General features: G+C 43.8%; 1 protein-coding gene across 1 annotated transcript; it reads left to right on the top strand.

The window, feature by feature from the left end:
• Positions 1–2,846: 2,846 nt before the first annotated feature.
• On the top strand, positions 2,847–18,499 carry LOC110529122 (uncharacterized). Its single transcript, XM_036985658.2, has 4 exons — positions 2,847–3,043; positions 16,356–16,447; positions 16,663–16,861; positions 17,041–18,499. The coding sequence occupies exons 1-4, from the start codon at positions 2,953–2,955 to the stop codon at positions 17,523–17,525; spliced, it is 867 nt and encodes a 288-aa protein (XP_036841553.1). The 5' UTR covers positions 2,847–2,952; the 3' UTR covers positions 17,526–18,499.
• The last annotated feature ends 264 nt before the right edge of the window (positions 18,500–18,763 follow it).

Genomic DNA, 18,763 nt, shown 5'->3' with positions numbered 1-18,763 from the left:
GTCAAAGTGATGGCTTGGTACCCAGTACCGCAGAGAGGGGACTGCTCTTGTCATAAAGCCATGCATTTCAAAGCACATTTTTGGTTATTTAAAGGCCCAGTGCAGTCAAAAACATGTTGTTCCTGTGTTTTATATATATTTGGAATTATACTGTGAAATTGGGATTATGACGATAATTTCCTTTTAGTGTCAGAGCTGTTTGAAAAGACTGCCTGAAGTTTCAGTCCGTTTTGGTGGGATGGAGTTTTGGCCTGCCTGGTGACATCACCAGGCAGTAAAATAGTTAATAGACCAATTAGAAAGAGAGTTCCAAACCTCTATGCTTATCACAGCTAGTTTTTCGTTTTCCCCTCCCCAATCAGACCACTCCCAGACAGTCCTAGCAAAATTCTTGCTTGAGAAATTGCTCTTCGCAAAGAAGCTATTTTGTTTCCTTTTGACCATTTTAATTTAAAACAATCCCAGTAAGGTACTTAATTGTTGCTCAGATATAATTTGAGATAAAATGGTTGCATTGGACCTTTAAGTAGCAATGCCGATGGAACTGATGTCATGGCTGTAAAATAAAGTTGCCAGTGAGAAAACATATATGTAGGCAGCAGTTATTGCTAAAGGCATGTTCAAAGAAAACATTGTAAAGCTCCTCTTCAAAAAGCTTTGAAACTGTCATCCATTAGTTTCTGTGTTCTTGTGGTTCATTTTCACTCTTCAGCATTGATGCGGTTTTATGCCTATGGTTTCACATTTCCGTCTCTAACTGTGTGAGGGTCATCCAAAGAAATGTAGTAACCATGTATTGCTTAATCCTCCCCCATCTCCCCTTACCCAGGTTTTCCCTTGCTTGACGGTCCCTCTCTGGCATAGGCACAGAACAGCCCACTTGTTGTTGAACCTGCCGTGAGGTGCTGTACACATTCCTGCCTGCCACAGTCAGCTGTGTGTTTTGTTACCCATGTTCTATTTATAGGGGGGCGCGGATCCTCCCCTGCGTTTGTCTCTGTCTTGTGTGTGGGGGAGCGGGGCGCTGTTTGCCCAGGATTTGTGCTCTGCAGGCCCCACTGTTTGCCCAGGAGGGAGTTCCCCCATTGTGCAGGTGCTGGAGGGCTGGCCTGGTAAGGGGGTGGAAGGTGTGGTGGGTTGGGTTGGGGTGCGAGGCCCTGGAGTTGAGGTGCGTGCTGTACGGTGCAACCATAAACCTGGCCTGAAGTGTGTCAGGCAGGCCCTTTCTGAAGGAATCCCCCTCACTGCCTCTGCCCTCAATCCATCCCTCTCGCCATGGGTGACAGTAGCCTTGGTGACACAGTCTGTAAGGGAGGCCCTGCGTGACTATGTAAACATGGAGTGGAGGTTGGCAAACATAAACGAGTGTGTGTGTGTGTGTCTTGTTGGTTGATGAAGAATGTAAGAAATGCAGTAAAAATTCTCAAGTTTATGGGACTCGGAGCATAAACAACTTGGGAGTCAGTCCGTGGGCGATGTGGCAATTCTTAGAAGAACATGCATCTCCTCGAAATATATGTAGGACTCCTGTTCTTATTTTTTCTCAGAACCTTGTTGTCAATACTGACACCGACAGGTCTCCAGATCCAAACACAAAAGCAATTAAAATATGACAATTCCAGTGCGCCCTCTCTCCATGAACACAACTATGTTTTAGCTATGTTGAGGGGCAGGAGAAATCACTGCACTCTCACAGCGTCCGTTCTCTCTGGTTTCACAAGACTTTTGACAGGCAGAGCAGCGTGGTGAATATTTAGCCTCCAGTGCTTGTGTATTGTATGGTGTTTCTGTAGTGTGCGGCAGAATAGACACAAGAGCGGCAAAGGCTGAACATTGGATTTTAAAAAATTGTCCTAGGTGTGTCTGATATTTCCTCAACAAAGATCGATGGGATAGCGTACAATATTTGGAGCTTCTGTAATAGTTGCAAAGTCACCACGTAATGACATGGAGCATGGAGTTGAAATGTTGCAAATGCGTTTATCCTCAGTTGCTGAGAAGTAGATTTTGACGCGCGCAGGGTCTCATCAATAGTCTTTGAACCTGAGGTATACGTGTGAAAAATAACAGGTACCAAAGACAAGAACGGCATCGAGTTCCAAGGTCTGAATGAGAGACACTATAGACAACGTTTCTGTAACAAGGACATAGCCGGAATGAAGTTATATCCCAAAAAATCGAACGTGTATCTTGGAAATGTTATGTTTTTACATTTTATTGTGGAATAAACCAGGAATAGCCTAAAGGTTATGAGCGTTCTTGGCGCGTTGTTTACTAATTTCTCAACTCAATGTTTGGAGGCAAGACTGAGCAAGTCCTAAAGGTAAGGGTGAACTTAATACACACGTTATATTGCTTTGTATGTTTAAAAATGGTTTATAATTGTCAATAACAATGCCTGATACATAAGACGATGAGTCTGTAATTTATCATACATGAACCCTTTCTCTCTCTCACACACACTCACAAACAGCAAAGAAAGTGTGTTCATTTAATAACGTTTCTTTGAAATGATAAAGCCTTTGACATTTCTACAGATGTGCCCAACATTAAGTAATTAACGGAATGTTCCCACGAGATTTGTACTTGCAGAAAAAAATGTACTTGCAGTGCCTTTAATTTCAAATGGCCCCTTGCAGGGACAGCGTGCAGCATACATATTTTGGTAATGTGCGTATTTATCTGTACTATTCAACTTTTTACGAAATTAAAATTATATTTATACACATTGTGTTCCTATGCAGGGTGAAACTGAAAGGATTTGGTGGAGAGGAGAAGAGAAAGGCTTGGCCGCATAGAGGGAGGCGCCTTTCGCGCTCTCCTGAAACCAAAGCCTTTGAATTGTTGTTTTTTTGTTCACTTCAGGCAAAGAGGAGATAACCTGAAAAGTTGGACGCTTGAAAATGATGTGCATTTAAAGGACATCATTGTGTGGATTTTCACCGCCAAGACATGCTCCACAGCCGACCAGGAGCACGCTGGGGGAAAGGGTCTGACCTCTCCGGCGTGCGCTCAGACTGGACTTATACGCAAGGGATAATCGGTAACGCACAATTTTCCTTTGAATTCTACAAAAAAATATATATATTTGTTTGAGTAGGAAATAATGAATTTAGACTACATGAGGTATTTAATTCATTTAAAACTGATTTTTGATAAATTGATTAAATTCCTATTCCTTTACTTGCGTGTTATGGTACATTGCTGCTATGAAAGCCACATTCCTTACCTGTCATTAGTCATTACCCTTCTCTTAGTGTTTGCTATGCCAACAATTAAATGGCTGGTTTGATGTCAAAGGCTTTCTTTTCACAGCAGCTGCTTTTGTCATGTAAAACTCTTTTTGATCACACCTGCCACCTGTTCTGGCCTGACTTGTTGAGTCACCAGATTTTTTTTTATTACATACCCATTGGGAGTATTTTTGTCATAAATGTTTATCTGTAATGCCACAAACTGATTCTGCCTCTGTAAACTGATTGAACACTATCGTCATATTAATAATACAGCCTTTCTAACCTTTCTGATTCAAATCAGTCCTAAAAAGCTTATTCTGTGTGTAAATTGAACCTGCCCAATGTAGATTGGCTACAGTATAGGTTATCCTTGACCTGTTCTTGTGCCAATTCCCTGGTAATCTCTTACTCTGAGGAAACAGTGGCAGCTAGGAAGTCTTAGTGTGTGACCCTCTCCAAGGGTGGGCTGCAATCTGAATATCAAAGCATTGTTCACACACGTGCTAATGTTCAGCGTGTACCCCCCCTCAAAGCATGCATACAACCTCACACATACAGACGTATCCATTTCCCCTGATTTCCATTGCCTCCCAGGTGCTAGAGACATTTTTGGTCATTTAGCAGACACTCTTATCCAGAGCAACTTGCAGAAGCAATTAGGATTAAGTGCCTTCCTCACAGCCACACCGCCAGATTTTTCACATTGTCAGCTCAGGGATTTGATCCAGTGACCTTTCAGTTACTGGCCCAACGCTCTAACAGCTAGGCTACCTACAGTATTAGTCTGCTTTCTTAGTTGACTTTATACTCACCTCTAATGGGAAGGCTGATGCAGTGGCGGCTTTAAGTCTCAGTGTTTCGTCGGGCACTTACTGGACCTCTAGCATCCCAGTAGCACAGTGTAGATTGGGGAGGTCAGGGAACTGGGTCAAATTGTATACGTTTGAAGATGAATTCCAAACTCAAGGTGGCTCATACTGTTAGCTACTCTGCAGTCTGTAGGGAAATCAAGTTCCCACAGAATGAAACACGGGCGATGTCAATCCACCAGCATTGATACAAGTTGCAGAAATTAAACTCGGAATCAGCAAAAGAGTAGAAAGATGATATTGTCCAACCTTCGATAAAAAGGGCTCTGCTTTTATACGCAAACAATGTTTGTGCGTGCATGTGTGAAGTGAGGCTATTTCACTTCCAGGTAGTATTGTGTGTGTGTGTGTGTGTGTGTGTGTCTGTGTGTGTCTGTGTGTGTGTGTGAGCATGAGATCTGTGGTACCTGAGGTATCTCACATTCTCCTGTGATCCTTCCACTGGTTCCACTTTCCCGGGTCAAAGGTCATGGAGGTCTGCAGCCCGGTTAGGGATCAGATCAACTGGACACTCTTTTTTTCCCTTTTCCTACAACCTCCCTCTGTGTGGCCTGCATGGTCTGTTTAAACAAGCTTGTACTTTATGGGAATGAGAGGGTGTTTTTGGGGTCTGGAGGTGTATTTCACTACATGCTCTCATTTCTACTTCACTTCTCTTTCATTGTTGCATCTTAACATCCGTCTGTATCGCCTCTGGGAGGCGGATGGTTCCATATCAACGTTAAATGCATCAACGTGTTGTATATTTCTTATTACCTGCAAGTAGCTAAACTCAAGTGTTATCAAAGTTCTACTAACCTCCCCCTAGTGGTAAAGCAAATATTAGATCACTTGAAAATGTACAGGGCCTTCAGAAAGTATTCACACCCATTGACTTTTCCCACATTTTCTTGTGTTACAGCCTGTATTTAAAATGTATTACATTTATATATTTTTTTTTGGGGGGGGGGGGGGGGGGGGGGGTCACTGGCCTACACACAATATCCCATAATGTCAAAGTGGAATTATGTTTTTCATTTTTTTTAACAAATTAATTAACAATTAAAAGCTGAAATATCTTGGGTATTTGACCCTTTTGTTATGGCAAGCCTAAATAAGTTCAGTAGTAAAAATGTCCTTATCAAGTCCCATAATAAGTAGCATGGACTCATCTCTGTACTCCACTCTCTGTACTCCACTCACTGTACTCCACTCACACTATTATCTGTAAGGTCCCACAGTCAAGCAGGGAATATCAAACACAGATTCAACCACAAAGAAGGGTTGGTAGATGGGTATAAAGAAAACTGGCATTGAATATCCATTTGAGCATGGTGAAGTTATTAATTACACCCAGTCACTACAAAGATACAGGCGTCCTTCCTCAATTGCCGGATAGGAAGGAAACTGCTCAGGGGTTTCACCATGAGGCCAATTACAGAGTTTAATGGCTGTGATTGGAGAAAACTGAGGATGGATCAACAACATTGTAGTTACTCCACAATACTAATCCAATACAACACATTACTGAGTACCACTCTCCATATTTTCAAGCATAGTGGTGGCTGTGTCATATTATGGGTATGCTTGTAATCGTTAAGGACTGGGGAGTTTTTCAGGATAAAAAAGAAACTGAACGGAGCTAAGCACAGGCAAAATCCTTGAGGAAAACCTGGTTCAGTGTACTTTCCACCAGACACTGGGAGATAAATTCATATTTCAGCAGGACAATAACCTAAAACACATGGCCAGATCTATACTGCAGTTGCATACCAAGAAGACTTCCATTCAGCCACAAGAGCATTAGTGAGGTTGGGAAATGACATTGAGCGATTAGGCCCGGCGTTCCAATTCATCCCAAAGGTGATCGACGGGATTGAGGTCAGGGCTCTGTGCAAGCCAGTCAAGTTCTTCCACACCAATCTCGACCAAACCATTTCTGTATGGACCTCGCTTTGTGTACGGGGGCATTGTCATGCTGAAACAGAACAAGGCCTTCCCCAAACTGTTGCCACTAAGTTGGAAACACAGAATCGTGTAGAATGTCATTGTATGCTGTAGCATTGAGATTTCTCTTCACTGGAACAAGAGGCATAGACTGAACCATGAAAAACAGCCCCAGACCATTATTCCTCCTCCACCAAATGTTACAGTTGGCACTATGCATTGGGGCAGATAGCGTTCTCCTGGCATCCACCAAACCCAGATTACTCCGTCAGCCTGCCAGATGGTGAAGCATGATTCATCTCTCCAGGGAATGCGTTCCCACTGCTCCAGAGTCCAACGGCGTCAAGCTTTACATCACTCCAGCTGACGCTTGGTGCACAAAGCGAGGTCCATACAGAAATGGTTTGGTCAAGTTAGGTGTGGAAGAACTTGCCTGGCTTGCACAGAGCCCTGACCTCAACCCCATCGATCACCTTTGGGATGAATTGGAAACACTTCAGCCGATGCTTGGTATTGTGCATGGTGATCTGAAACTTGTGTGTGGCTGCTTGGCCATGGAAACCCATTTCATGAAGCTCACGATGAACAGTTATTGTGCTAACATTGTTTCCAGAGGCTGTTTGGATCTCGGTAGTGAGTGTTGCAACTGAAGACAGATGATTTTAACCCGCTACAGCACTCAGCGGACCTGTTTTGTGAGCTTACGTGGCCTACCACTTTGCGGCTGAGCCGTTGTTGCGCCTAGACGTCTTCACTTCACAATAACAGCACTTACAGTTGACCAGGGCAGCTCTAGCAGGCCAGAAATTTGACAAACTGACTTGTTGGAAAGGTGGCATCCTATGACGGTGCCATGTTGAAAGTCACTGAGCTCTTCGGTAAGGCCATTCTACTGTCAATCTTTGGTCTATGGAGATTGCAAGGCTGTGTGCGCGATTGTTTTGGACCTGTCAGCAACGGGTGTGGCTGATTTGAAGGGGTGTCCACATACTTTTGCATATATAGTGTATATAGTTCATTTTCAAAACATTTGCAAACATTTCTAAAAACATGTTTTCACGTCGTCATTATGCAGTATCATGTGTAATTCTGTGAGAAAAATAATCCATTTTGAATTCAGAAATTCTGTAAGGTCTATACTAAATCCACTGTAATAGAGTTCTATTTAGAAGTCTACACAGGGAAGGTTTGTCTGGCTTGCCTTGTCTGTGAGTGTGTAAGTAATGAGAGAGATTGGTTATGCAACCTGGAGTGCCACAGGGCAACCTACCTCAATCTGGAATTGTTTAACTAACTCACTGAGCTACAATACATCTTCTGGGGTAAAGTGAAGGGGGCATGATCTGACCAAAAGGAATTTCGTTTTTTTTTGTCCACATTCGCCATTTCTGTCTTACTTTCTTGCAGTTGGGACATACTGCTAAGTATACCAGTATTATACCTGTGTTATTGTACTTAATGTCTATTGCTGATTTGTCGTCGAGCACTTTGGCTCTTCAAGCAGACTTAAATTTAGAACAAAGCGATAGTTACCACAGTTCAAAACACTGATGAAACACGTAGCAAAACTCCTGTTTTTATCGCAAGATCTCACTCTTATAAATTTGCTCTTGAATTCGGGAAGAATGTTAACTAGCGGTGTTTGCACTGCCGTGTTTGTGGCTGCGAGCACTTTTTTTTTTGATACAATAAGCTGTATTCTTCCGAAATTGCCGGGTCAGCTTCATTCATCATGGTGTCAAGGGCTCCTTTGAACTACCGGGCCAGCAGGTCATTACCAGAGCCCGTCTGGGGTTCAAGACAAGCGGGCGACACGGAAAAAACGCTCTGCAGGGCGTTTGTTCATCCAGATGCAGTGACGCATTAATGGCCAGCTTTCCCTGGGTCTGGACCACACTCAACTTAATTAGACGAAATGAGACATGGGATGTTGAGGGAAAGGGGAGAGGAGGTTTGGTGGGGTAGGGTTGGGTTGGGGGGGGGGGGGGGGGGGGGGGGGGTCCTCACAAGGATAGTAAAACAAGGACAATTCTGATAATTAGGGACATTTCGCAGGTTCCTAAGTTTAGGGTTGGGGTTACAATAAGGGTTTGGGTTTTGAGGTGAAGGGTTAGGTTTTGGGTTAGGGTTAAGGTTAAGGTTAGGTTAAGGGTTAGGGTTAGGGAAAATATGATTTTGAATGAGAATCAATTTCATTGGTCCCCACAAGGATAGTAAAACAAACGTGTTTGTGTGTTTTAAAAAGAGAGGACGACATATTGAGGACAGTTATGTTTTTGCTTTTCATTTTTTGTTGTTGTAGATATCTCTCCATATATTGTCTCCAACATTTTCCTCCTTTCTCACTCTCCCACTCTTTCCTGCTGATGTGACTCCAGCAGATTGTAGCGCTCACAAAACCTGTCATCTGAAATCCTATCCTCTATCGCTGCCATAACACAACTTAATGTGTTCCCATTTAAGGTGAGGTTCACCCAAGTGTTCTTTTTCTGTGACTCCCTCTTAAACGGCATTAATCAGCTTGGAATTTGGGATCTTATAGGGACTAGGGAGTGTGCTAGCAAGAAACAAAGGCAGAACCGTTACATGCAGTGTCTTGGTCATATGAAGTTGTCGTCCATTATTGGTTGCGATGAGGTATCTCCAGAAAAACTGTCTGGGAAGGCAGTTGTTTCCATTCACGCAAAGCACAAAGTTCAAATCAATCGAACATTCCAATGACCCAGTGGCCGACTTAGTAGAAAAAAAGGCAGACATTGCTTTTCACATGGAAAACCCCACAGTAGTACGTTTCTTTCAGTTAGAATAGAGCCCCACAGTGGAGGTGTTATAATACCCAACAAGGAAATGGTTCCAATCGTTTTTTCACCATTCATTTTTCCCAAAGGGGATTTTAGAAACACTTAAAATAAGGTCTGTGTTTTGTGTAGGCTTACCCTGTCGTGACGTTTTGATAACCATTTAAATCTCTCTCGGACCACATGACTTTTATCAATATAGTCGGCTCTATTTAATTAGCATCAAAGTAGACATCATATAAGACTACAAATCCCTACAAGCTCCTTCCTGCTTGTCATCTTTCGCTGACACCTTTGCTAACAGGTATAGTGTAAATAAAACATTTGCCCTAGAGAGTTCACAGAATTGTAAATTAAAGTAAGTTTAGCCAATTTATTCATCAGTAAATGTAGTTAACAGATTGTTAATCCAGAGATTCTTACCTTTGCCTCGATTCGGCAGTCTCATCCAGAGCATCACTGAATTTGTAGTTCTGTGTGATAGCCACATTAGCAGCTAAATAGCATTTCATTTTTGGGGGGTAAATACAGGCAAATATATTGATAAAAGTCACCTTGTCAGAGAGAGATTTACACGGTTATCGACAGGGTCAGGGTTGGCCTAAACAAAACACAGCCCTTATTTTAAGTGTCTAAAATCCCCTATGAGAAAAATTAGTGGTGGAAAAAACTATTGGGACAATTTCCCGGTTTGACCACTAGGTTTATGGGTTTTAAGACTTATACTATGATACTCTAAAGAGCCAAGCAAACTGACCAAAGAACCAATCAGAGCACTGGGAGTGGCTTAGTGCCATTGAGGTTAAGGTTAGGGGTGATATGTCTAATGTCCTTCTGGAGGATACATTTTAACGCCCACCCCTGGACCCTGTTCCTTATAATAAGAGGCTGGAGAGTATGATTTCCCACTCCACAGCATCTCTGAGAGGGACAGGGGTTTAGGCATGAGGGTGAGAGGGTACTAATCCGACAATGCTACTTCAAACACTTGGTTCCCCAGTAAAAACACCATTACCTGTATTTCTCTGAACCTTTCTAGAGCTCTCCTCCACTGTGAGAGGATGCTAACCTTGGGGCCATGGCGGTAAATCACTGCTCACTTAGACCTGAATTCTATCTTGAGATCTGTGAGCGGAACCCAAGCTTTCGCACAGATCTTCCATTGACATCAAGGGTGGCCTAGTGGTTAGAGCGTTGGGCCAGTAACCAAAAGGTTGCTAGATTGAATCCCTGAGCTGATAAGGTAGAAATCTGTTGCTCTGCTCTTGAACAAGGCAGTTAACCCACTGTTCCTAGGCTGTCATTGTAAGTAAGAATTTGTTCTTAACTGACTTGCCTAGTTAAATAAAGGTTAAATAAATGATTTATGAGAAAGTCCAAGTTAAGTGCACACATCTCAAGTTAGGATTCTGCCCTTAGGTTATAGTTTTATCACCAGGCAACCACTTTGTTTGCTTCTAACCAGCACCACTGATTGCAACCAGCTTACTCTGTCTACCCTTAAGGACTAATTGAGGTTCAGTTGTACCGCTTCCTCTTTCCTATCCAGAGCCACTATGAGCTAAACACTGATATTGGCCCTTGTTCTCTCATCTTAACAATGACCCTGCACTGGCATATCCTAATCCCGTATCTGCTTGTGCTGTCTTGTTAATGCCTAGCATGACAGTGAATGTGACATGACACTGACCATAGGAGTTGGCAAGACAGCACAAACATATCTTGGACCAGGCTGAGCCTATTCAGCTTGACTAGGCACTTTTGTATGATCTCTTAGTATGATCGGAAGCACAGATCAGTACTCTCTTATTAGCCTGTCTTTGATCCGTAACGGCTATTCTGTTGTGTATCAGTATCTTTGTGTGGCACACCTGAGAAACACAACCCCCATGTATGTATGAATCTGTCAAGACTGCCCCTGTCTTCAGTAGAAGACTCTCAAGCAACTCTTCAGTGCAAGAAACGCACTGACTTCTAGCTAGCATCTCCTTCAGGGATAGCCTGCCCAGGGAAGTGTTGTCCACACCTTCTGATTGCCACCTCTGAATGGGTTTCTCCGAGCCGCAAACATCCCCAGCTCTCTGTTTCTCATTTTGGCAGCGTTCTGTGGATTTTCCACCGGTGACAGCTCGGCTAAAGAGTGGAAACTGGCACTAACGAGTAATCACCTCTTCTCCTCTCCAGCCTGGAAGGGATTAGGGGATTATGCGGCGTATTCAGACCCTCTGGTTCTGTCGCTGCTGACTGCAGTCTAAGTCTAGCAGCAGTTAGAAGGGCACATCTGGTGCAGCGGTGCAATCAGTGTGGCGAGAGTAGTAGGGGGGGTTGAACCCAAACCCGACACTTTAACACCGTAAGGACATACAAGTACAAGACTGGGTGGGGTTTGTGGGTTTGCTACCAGCACAGTCTAAAAACTGAAAAGCAAACAAGCATAGTAGTAAACTGCCAGACTTACAAATTGTCTGTTCTGATTTGGACGTGAACTGTACATATCAGAACAGGTTTGCACAGGAACCAGAAGGAATAGGGAACACGTATGCCGTGTACAGTATATCATCATAGGTGATATGGGAGTTTGTGTACCCCCCCAGATAAAATTGTGTCTGGTAATGATTAGGCAAGGACCTGGCGGCTGTGGCTAGTACTCTGCATCTCCTCTTCTCCTCTTTCTCCCCAGGTGTCTTTTATTGCGGTGGTGATTTAGTGAGGTCCCTTCCATACCCCCATGCCGGCAGGGCTCTGTCTATGACAGGTAGAGCTGGCGGATAGAACACCTCTAATGGGGCATCATTATAGGAGAGGGTTCTGTTCTGGAGAGATGGGATTTGGGCTGTTAAAGGAGAAGTTCAAGATATTACAACTTGATGTTAGATGGTTCCTCACCTCGTAAGTACGTGTTTTGGCCAGGAGAAACTGTAATCCATGGTTCGGTTTTCTAGCAGCCGCGACAAACTTAAACTTTAGCCACCTCTAGCTAAAATCAATGGAAGTGACGATTTATAGTTTCTCCTGGCCCACAGACTACTTTCAGGGTAAGGAACCATCTAACATTAAAGACGCACTCCAGCTATTTTAAAAAAAACTTTTCCTGATGAAAAACAATATCCCACATAAAGATACAGTAATGTACACACAAATAACAGTTGTCACCGGCCTCCCCCCTTGCTTGTGTGAACAATAGAGCAGCAATAGAGAACAAAATCCTGAACTTCCCCTTTAAAGTGAGACAGAACACAGAAGGGAATCCCAGCCTAGCTTGCTCTACGCTTCTATGAGAGCTTTCACACATGTAGAATACAGAATGATGTACAGTGCCTTCAGAAAGTATTCAAACCTCTTGACCTATTCCACATTTTGTTGTGTTACAGCCTGAATTGAAAATGGATTAAATAGTTTTTCCCCTCACCCATCTTCACAAAATACCCCATATTGACAAAGTGAAAACATGTGTTTAGATTTTTTTTTACAATTGTATTGAAAATGAAATACAGAAATATCTCATTTATATAGCATTCAGAGTGAATACTTTGTAGAATCACCTTTGGCAGCAATTACAGCTGCAAATCTTTCTGGGTAAGTCTCAATGAGCTCTCCACACCTGGATTGTGCAACATTTGACAGCTATTCTTTTCAGCACTGTCAAATTGGTTGTTGATCGTTGCTAGACACCATTTTCAGGTCTTGCCATAGATGTTCAAGTAGATTTAAGTCAAAACTGTAACTACGCCAGGCAGGAACATTCAATGTCATCTTGGTAAGCAATTCCAGTGCATATTTTGCCTGGTGTTTTAGGTTATTGTCATGCTGAAAGGTGGATTTGTCTCCCAGTGTCTGTTGGAAAGCAGGCTGAACAAAGTTTTCCTCTAGGATTTTGCCTACGCTGAGCTCCATTCAGTTTATTGTTTGTCCTGAAAAACGCCCCAGTCTTAATGATTACAAGCATGACTGTAACATGATGCAGCCACCACTATGCTTGAAAATATGGAGAGTGGTACTCAGTAATGTGTTGTATTGGATTTGCCCCAAACATAACACTTTGTGTTCAGGACACAAAGTGAATTACTTTGACACATTATTTGCTGTATTACTTTAATGTCTTGTTACAAACAGGATGCATATTTCAGAATATTTCTTATAGTGTACAAGCGTTCTTATTTTCTCTCTGTCAATTAGGTTAGTATTGTGGATTAAGTATAGTGCTGTTGATCCATCCTCAGTTTTCTCCTATCACAGCCATTAAACTCTGTAACTGTTTTAAAGTTTCCATTTACCTCATGATGAAATCCCTGAGCGGTTTCCTTCCTCTCCGGCAACTGAGTTAGGAAGGACACCTGTATCTTTGTAGTGACTGGGTGTATTGATACACCATCCAAAGTGTAATTAATAACATCACCATGCTCAAAGGGATATTCAATTTCAGCTTCCTTTTTTCTACCCATCTACCAATAGGTGCCCTTTGTGAGGCGTTGGAAAACCTCCCTGGTCTTTATGGTTGAATCTTTGTTTAAAATTCACGTTAAACACTATTATTTCACACACAGTGAGTCCATACAACTTATTATGTGATTTGTTAAGCACATTTTTACTCCTGAACTTATTTTGGCTTGCCATGAGAAAGGGGTTGAATACCTATTGACTCAAGACATTCCAGCTACTCATTTTAAATTCAGGCTGTAACACAACAAAGAAGCTACTTTAAACGTATAGCTAGCTACCCAACTCGGTGATGATAATGTGAAACACGTTTATGTTCAACCAATGTCATTCGTCCATATATTAGTTTTGGGCGCAAGCCCTGAGCAAATATCAATTAACATGTCATTATTGATTGTTTAATAAAACTGTTTTAAGAAGGAGCGCTTACATTACTCTATATCAGGGCAAATGTATCCTTACTCAGAACAAATGTACAATTCAATGACCTGTATAAGTAATAGGTGGGCACTGTACCAACAACACAAATATAAGGTGACAACCAATTGACTCTCCTATTGCACATTTGCAGATGAACAGGCTGCTGACCATACCAAATCCCTTGAGGCACATCACACAAACACACACACACACACACACACACACACACACACACACACACACACACACACACACACACACACACACACACACACACACACACACACACACACACACACACACACACACACACACACACACACACACACACACAGAGGCTCTGGAGGTCTTCAGGACTCAGCAGCCCACCACCTTCTACCCTGAGGGGCTGGAGGTATTGGACTGTAAACAGCTCCAGAGTGGTGGGGTGAAGTGAGCCGGCCAGACAGGCCCACATAGACACCCAGCGTACAGGGCTAAAGGAGGCTAAACGCTCCCAGCTGTGGAATTAAGGACTCAGTACAAGGCCTCTCAAGGGACCGAGAGGGGATCTGTTGAAAAATCCCCTTTAACCTTTCTCTCTTAATGGCCAGTTTTTAAATCAGGTTAGGGGAGAGGGAGTTGACGAGTTTGCTGCCTGGTTTTGGATTGCAGTCTCTCTCGGTCTCTCTCCTCCGACACACACATGCGGGTGTGCACGCACACATACACACACACACACACACACACACACACACACACACACACACACACACACACACACACACACACACACACACACACAAACACACACATTTATCTCTGCTTTTCAGGTTCCATTGTGTAAGAGATTAATGTCTGCTTTCTCCCTGGGCCTGATTTGACCTATTATTTCTCAGTAACTGTATTGATATAGTCAAGCTTCTGTAATCTTCGGCAGCATAGCCGGTGATGCAAGCACAGATCCTATCGTAACCTTTGCACTGTAATCTCCCCAGTCCTCCATCATCCTGAGTAAAGATAGCATCACGATGATTGTCCTCCATGTAGTGCACTTCTTTTGACCAGAGTCCCATGGGCCCCGGGCTAAAGGAGTGCACTATAAAGGGAATAGGGTGCCATTTGGGACGCAACCCGAGGGCTGTATTTAGAAACATTGAAGAGCAGCAGAGTTTACATACCTTACCGTGGAGCTTCACGTCCCGCTCTGGTTCAGCTACCAGGCTATCGCGCCTCTCTGGTGGATGATAGATGACTGTTGATGTATCTTATATAGGCCTATGCTCGTTTTTACAGAATCTGCTGTGCCATCCCCGTGTGTTGTGTACATTTTTTTGGTGAGCTGAATTTCATTTCGCCATAACATCGGTTGATGTCGAAACCAACCAAGTTGGACTGAGTTCATCGTATGGGCTTTAACATTTCCAGAAGACATCTCTTGAGAACCGGTGTTGTTTCTAGTCAATCCCTCCACGTATGCACGTATCCTAAGGTTTTACTTACATGGCACGTCAGCTGGGATACGTATGGAGAGCTGAGAGACAGGACCAGTAGCAGGATGTGGACAGCTAAGCCCCCAGCTGCTCAATGAGAGTAGTGCAGGGTGCTGAATCCATGCCTAATCTCTGTTGCAATTCCGTGTGCTTTTAGTTATTGTATTCCTAGATGAGTCCACAACGAATAAATGGCAACTCATCTCTTTGGAGAGAGATAGAATCACTTGTTTCTGTTGCATTTCTGAGCCCAATTGATTAAATTAACGCTCCACTGTTCTAGCAGCAGGTGCTTCACTGTGTTAACAAATGAAGTGGAGCAAACACCCATTGGTTTTCAATATTATAGTCATTTAGCAGACGCTTATCCAGGGCGACTTACAGGAGATATTAGGGTTAAATGCCTTGCTCAAGGGCACATTAACCAATTGTATACCTAGTCGGCTCAGGAACTTGAACCAGCAACCTTTCAGTAACTGGTCCAATGCTCATGAACCGCTACGCTATCTGTGAATCTGATCTGCTCTGTTAGCTCTATTTACTTGTTTGTTTACCTTTACCATTAACCTCAAATTTGTTGCCGAAACTGGTGATCGAACCAGGAACCTTTTAGCGAATGTTCTAAACCCCCAGTCAAATGTTGTGTTTGAGCCTTTTTAGGGTTCTTTACAGGAAGAACCCTTGAGTGGGGCATGTGGTGCTGCCATTGACATACAGCTAACCCGGTCACACTGTACACCTCGTATGTAAACATCTGCGATGCTCGCACCCCTTATCGCCACCTCCTCATCTCTGTGGTTTCCCCCGGTGCCCCTTCTACAGAACCAGCCCTACCTCCTCCTAAATAAAGAATGTCTTTGACAGGTATCTGACTGAAGGTAGCCTTTGTCGCTGGACAGGAGCTGTTGTGTGGCTGTATGTACAGACAAGCCGACACTAGCCGCACTCCCCGGCAGCAAACACTAGCCTTTTTACCTCCGTAACAATAAACATATCCTTCGCATTGAGGACATGATTGATGTGACACGTCGGGTTGTTTAAGGGTTGAAAGGGTGTTTTTGTACAGTATTGGTTAATATGGATACGTTATCGCAGGCCACATCATGTTGTGCAGTTAGTTTATGTTATTCTTTTCAGAGTGCGTTCTTGAGATTGGGACAATTGACAGAGCGAGGCCTTGTTCTGCTTTCCCTCCAGGTGGACCAAGATGGAGGACGAGGAGGAGAGACAGACCGGGGGTTACCGCAATGCCGTCAGCAGGCGTCCCTTACCACCTGAGTAACTGGAAGGTGAGTGACTCGTTCTGCTTATTGGTGACTTATTATCTTTACTATCATTATCATCATCTTCGTAATCACCACTATTATCATCACCTATCAAAAACATCTCATCCTCTCCAACATCATCTCATCATCATCCTCCTTATTATAGTTGTCATACTGTTGGCTGTGTTGTTTCTCTGAACTGTGGACCATCTCCCATGAACTACTGTCCGCTTTTGTAGGTGGTGCTGTGGGTGGTGGTCTCTTTGCTGCCCCTGGTGGAGGGGGCCCGTATGGGCACTGGTTTGGGGGCAGACTCTGTCCAGGCTTTGGGACGGGTGGGAGGGATGTGGGAGAGGCAGCTCCCAGACACTCTACCTGAGGTGGATGAGCAACAAGAGGAGGAGAGTGACCCGTACTCCCCCTGGCATGGCCTCTCCGGTAAGAGTGGAACCAGGAAGTGCTTTTTAGATCTCTGTTTTCTACATCACTTGTTAATCCAGCATGATGTTCTCCATGAATAGGGAATAGTAAAAGAAGGGTGTGCAATACGATTACAGAGTACAGGCCACTGATCTTCTCTCTCTCTCTCTCTCTCTCTCTGGCTCACTCTCTTTCAGACCCCTCTGTGATGGACGAAGCGGACGACCACCCCAGTGGCCGGTGGGTGGGCCGTTCCCCCCGCAACTCTGACCCCTCAGACGCCGAACCAACAGGCTTGGCCAAGAAAAAGAAGAAGAGGAGGAAGAAAGAGAGGGACAGAAAGGGCAAAGGAAAGGGCAGGCAGCCCCAGCAGAGCAGCCCAGACTGCAGGGTGGAGAAACGAGAGATGCGGGTGCGGGACTTGGGCCTTGGCTTCGACTCGGACGAGATCATCCTCTTCAAGTTTTGCGTGGGCTCCTGCCAGTCGTCCAGGACCAACTACGACCTGGCTCTATGGTCCCTGATGGAGAACGGGTCCCTGCCGCGGAGGACCTCCCGGCGGGTCAGTGCCCACCCCTGCTGCCGGCCTGACCGCTACGAGCCAGTGTCCTTCATGGACGCCCACACCACATGGCAGACCATCCAGTCACTGTCGGCGGCCAGCTGCATGTGTATGGGCTGAGGGAGCCAGCCAAGAGGAGGATGAATAGGGCAGGGTGGCAACTCAAGCCTGCCTGATTATATACAGATGGTGGCTCGCCGTTGAGTTTGGGTCTAGGGAGAGCCTCTGGGTTCTGGGAGGGCCGAAGTAGTCGCTCCGAAACATATGCAACAGGGCTGGTCCCCAGTACAAAGCAGGATGGAGATTCTGTAGAGTGTCTATGATCATGGAGTGAGGCCACGCGTCTTCCTGTTGTACATTTTCTGTTGAGGATAAAGTGGATTCGGTTGTAATGAGAGACTGTCATGACCGAATGGCAAGACAGTCTCTGGGAACAGTTTTTAACAAGATGGTGACCAGACAATGGTAGGATCTTAATATTCACAGCAGTTGGGATATGTATAAGACTGACCTGGAGTACTGATTAAAATATTGACTCAAAGGTCAAAAAGAGGACCATATCTCATTGCATTTGACCACAAGTAGACAGGCTCAAAACAGGGATTTTCCGTAACTTCATTTTTTCAATGTTCTCTTGAATTGTACGAAACGGATGCCATGCATCTCTTTGCATTACTGCATTATAGTCAACATATTTATTACAGATAAGTTATTTATTTATTGTCATTTCGTATGAGGTCAGTTTTATGGACTGTAGATTTATATTTATTGTCATGATCACATATCCCGGGGGGTTTGTGTTGCTGGATCCTTAGACTTTGAAATGTGTTTGATTTTTTGGGGGGGTTTTGAAACATCAAAAAGATCAGAACAAGTGGGCAAGGAACTCAACATGCAGTACGTCCTTTCACGCAAAGGAAGGAAGTAGTCTTGTGGCTGAAAACCTAACCAGGTTACAAGCTTAGTTTCGTTTTTTCATTGTTGTTTCAGTATTTCAGAGCAATTACAGTCAACATTACTATTGAAATGGTTTCCTTTATTTTTGTACAACAATGACATTATTCTGCGTAGGAATAAAGTATTTCTAGATATACTGTGGATTTGCTTGTTATTTCTAAGATTCACCCCTTACCCTCACTTCACCTCTGCTTGGTTGCAAGTATGGAGTCCTGGAGTATATATGACCTCATATGACCTTTCAGATCAATGCTGAAATAGAGGCGATGGTTGCAAGTGTGGAGTCCTGGAGTATATATGACCTCATATGACCTTTCAGATCAATGCTGAAATAGAGGCGATGGTTGCAAATTAAGAGCTGGATTCAATCTGTATCGCGAATGAACCGACATATGTAGTGT

Source organism: Oncorhynchus mykiss, chromosome 8 (genome assembly GCF_057628025.1).
Source record: "Oncorhynchus mykiss isolate SJ-2025 chromosome 8, ASM5762802v1, whole genome shotgun sequence".
In the NCBI taxonomy this organism is placed as follows: domain Eukaryota; kingdom Metazoa; phylum Chordata; class Actinopteri; order Salmoniformes; family Salmonidae; genus Oncorhynchus; species Oncorhynchus mykiss.
This window is presented reverse-complemented; position numbering and strand designations above follow the sequence as displayed.

What these genes read in the sequence shown, in the direction of transcription:
- LOC110529122 (XM_036985658.2), top strand. Translation starts at nt 2,953, where the DNA reads ATGCTCCACAGCCGACCAGGAGCACGCTGGGGGAAAGGGTCTGACCTC. An exon ending in TTATACGCAAGGGATAATCG is followed by an intron (nt 3,044 to 16,355) that starts GTAACGCACAAT and finishes CTTTCCCTCCAG; the next exon opens with GTGGACCAAGATGGAGGACG. An exon ending in CCCCTGGCATGGCCTCTCCG is followed by an intron (nt 16,862 to 17,040) that starts GTAAGAGTGGAA and finishes ACTCTCTTTCAG; the next exon opens with ACCCCTCTGTGATGGACGAA.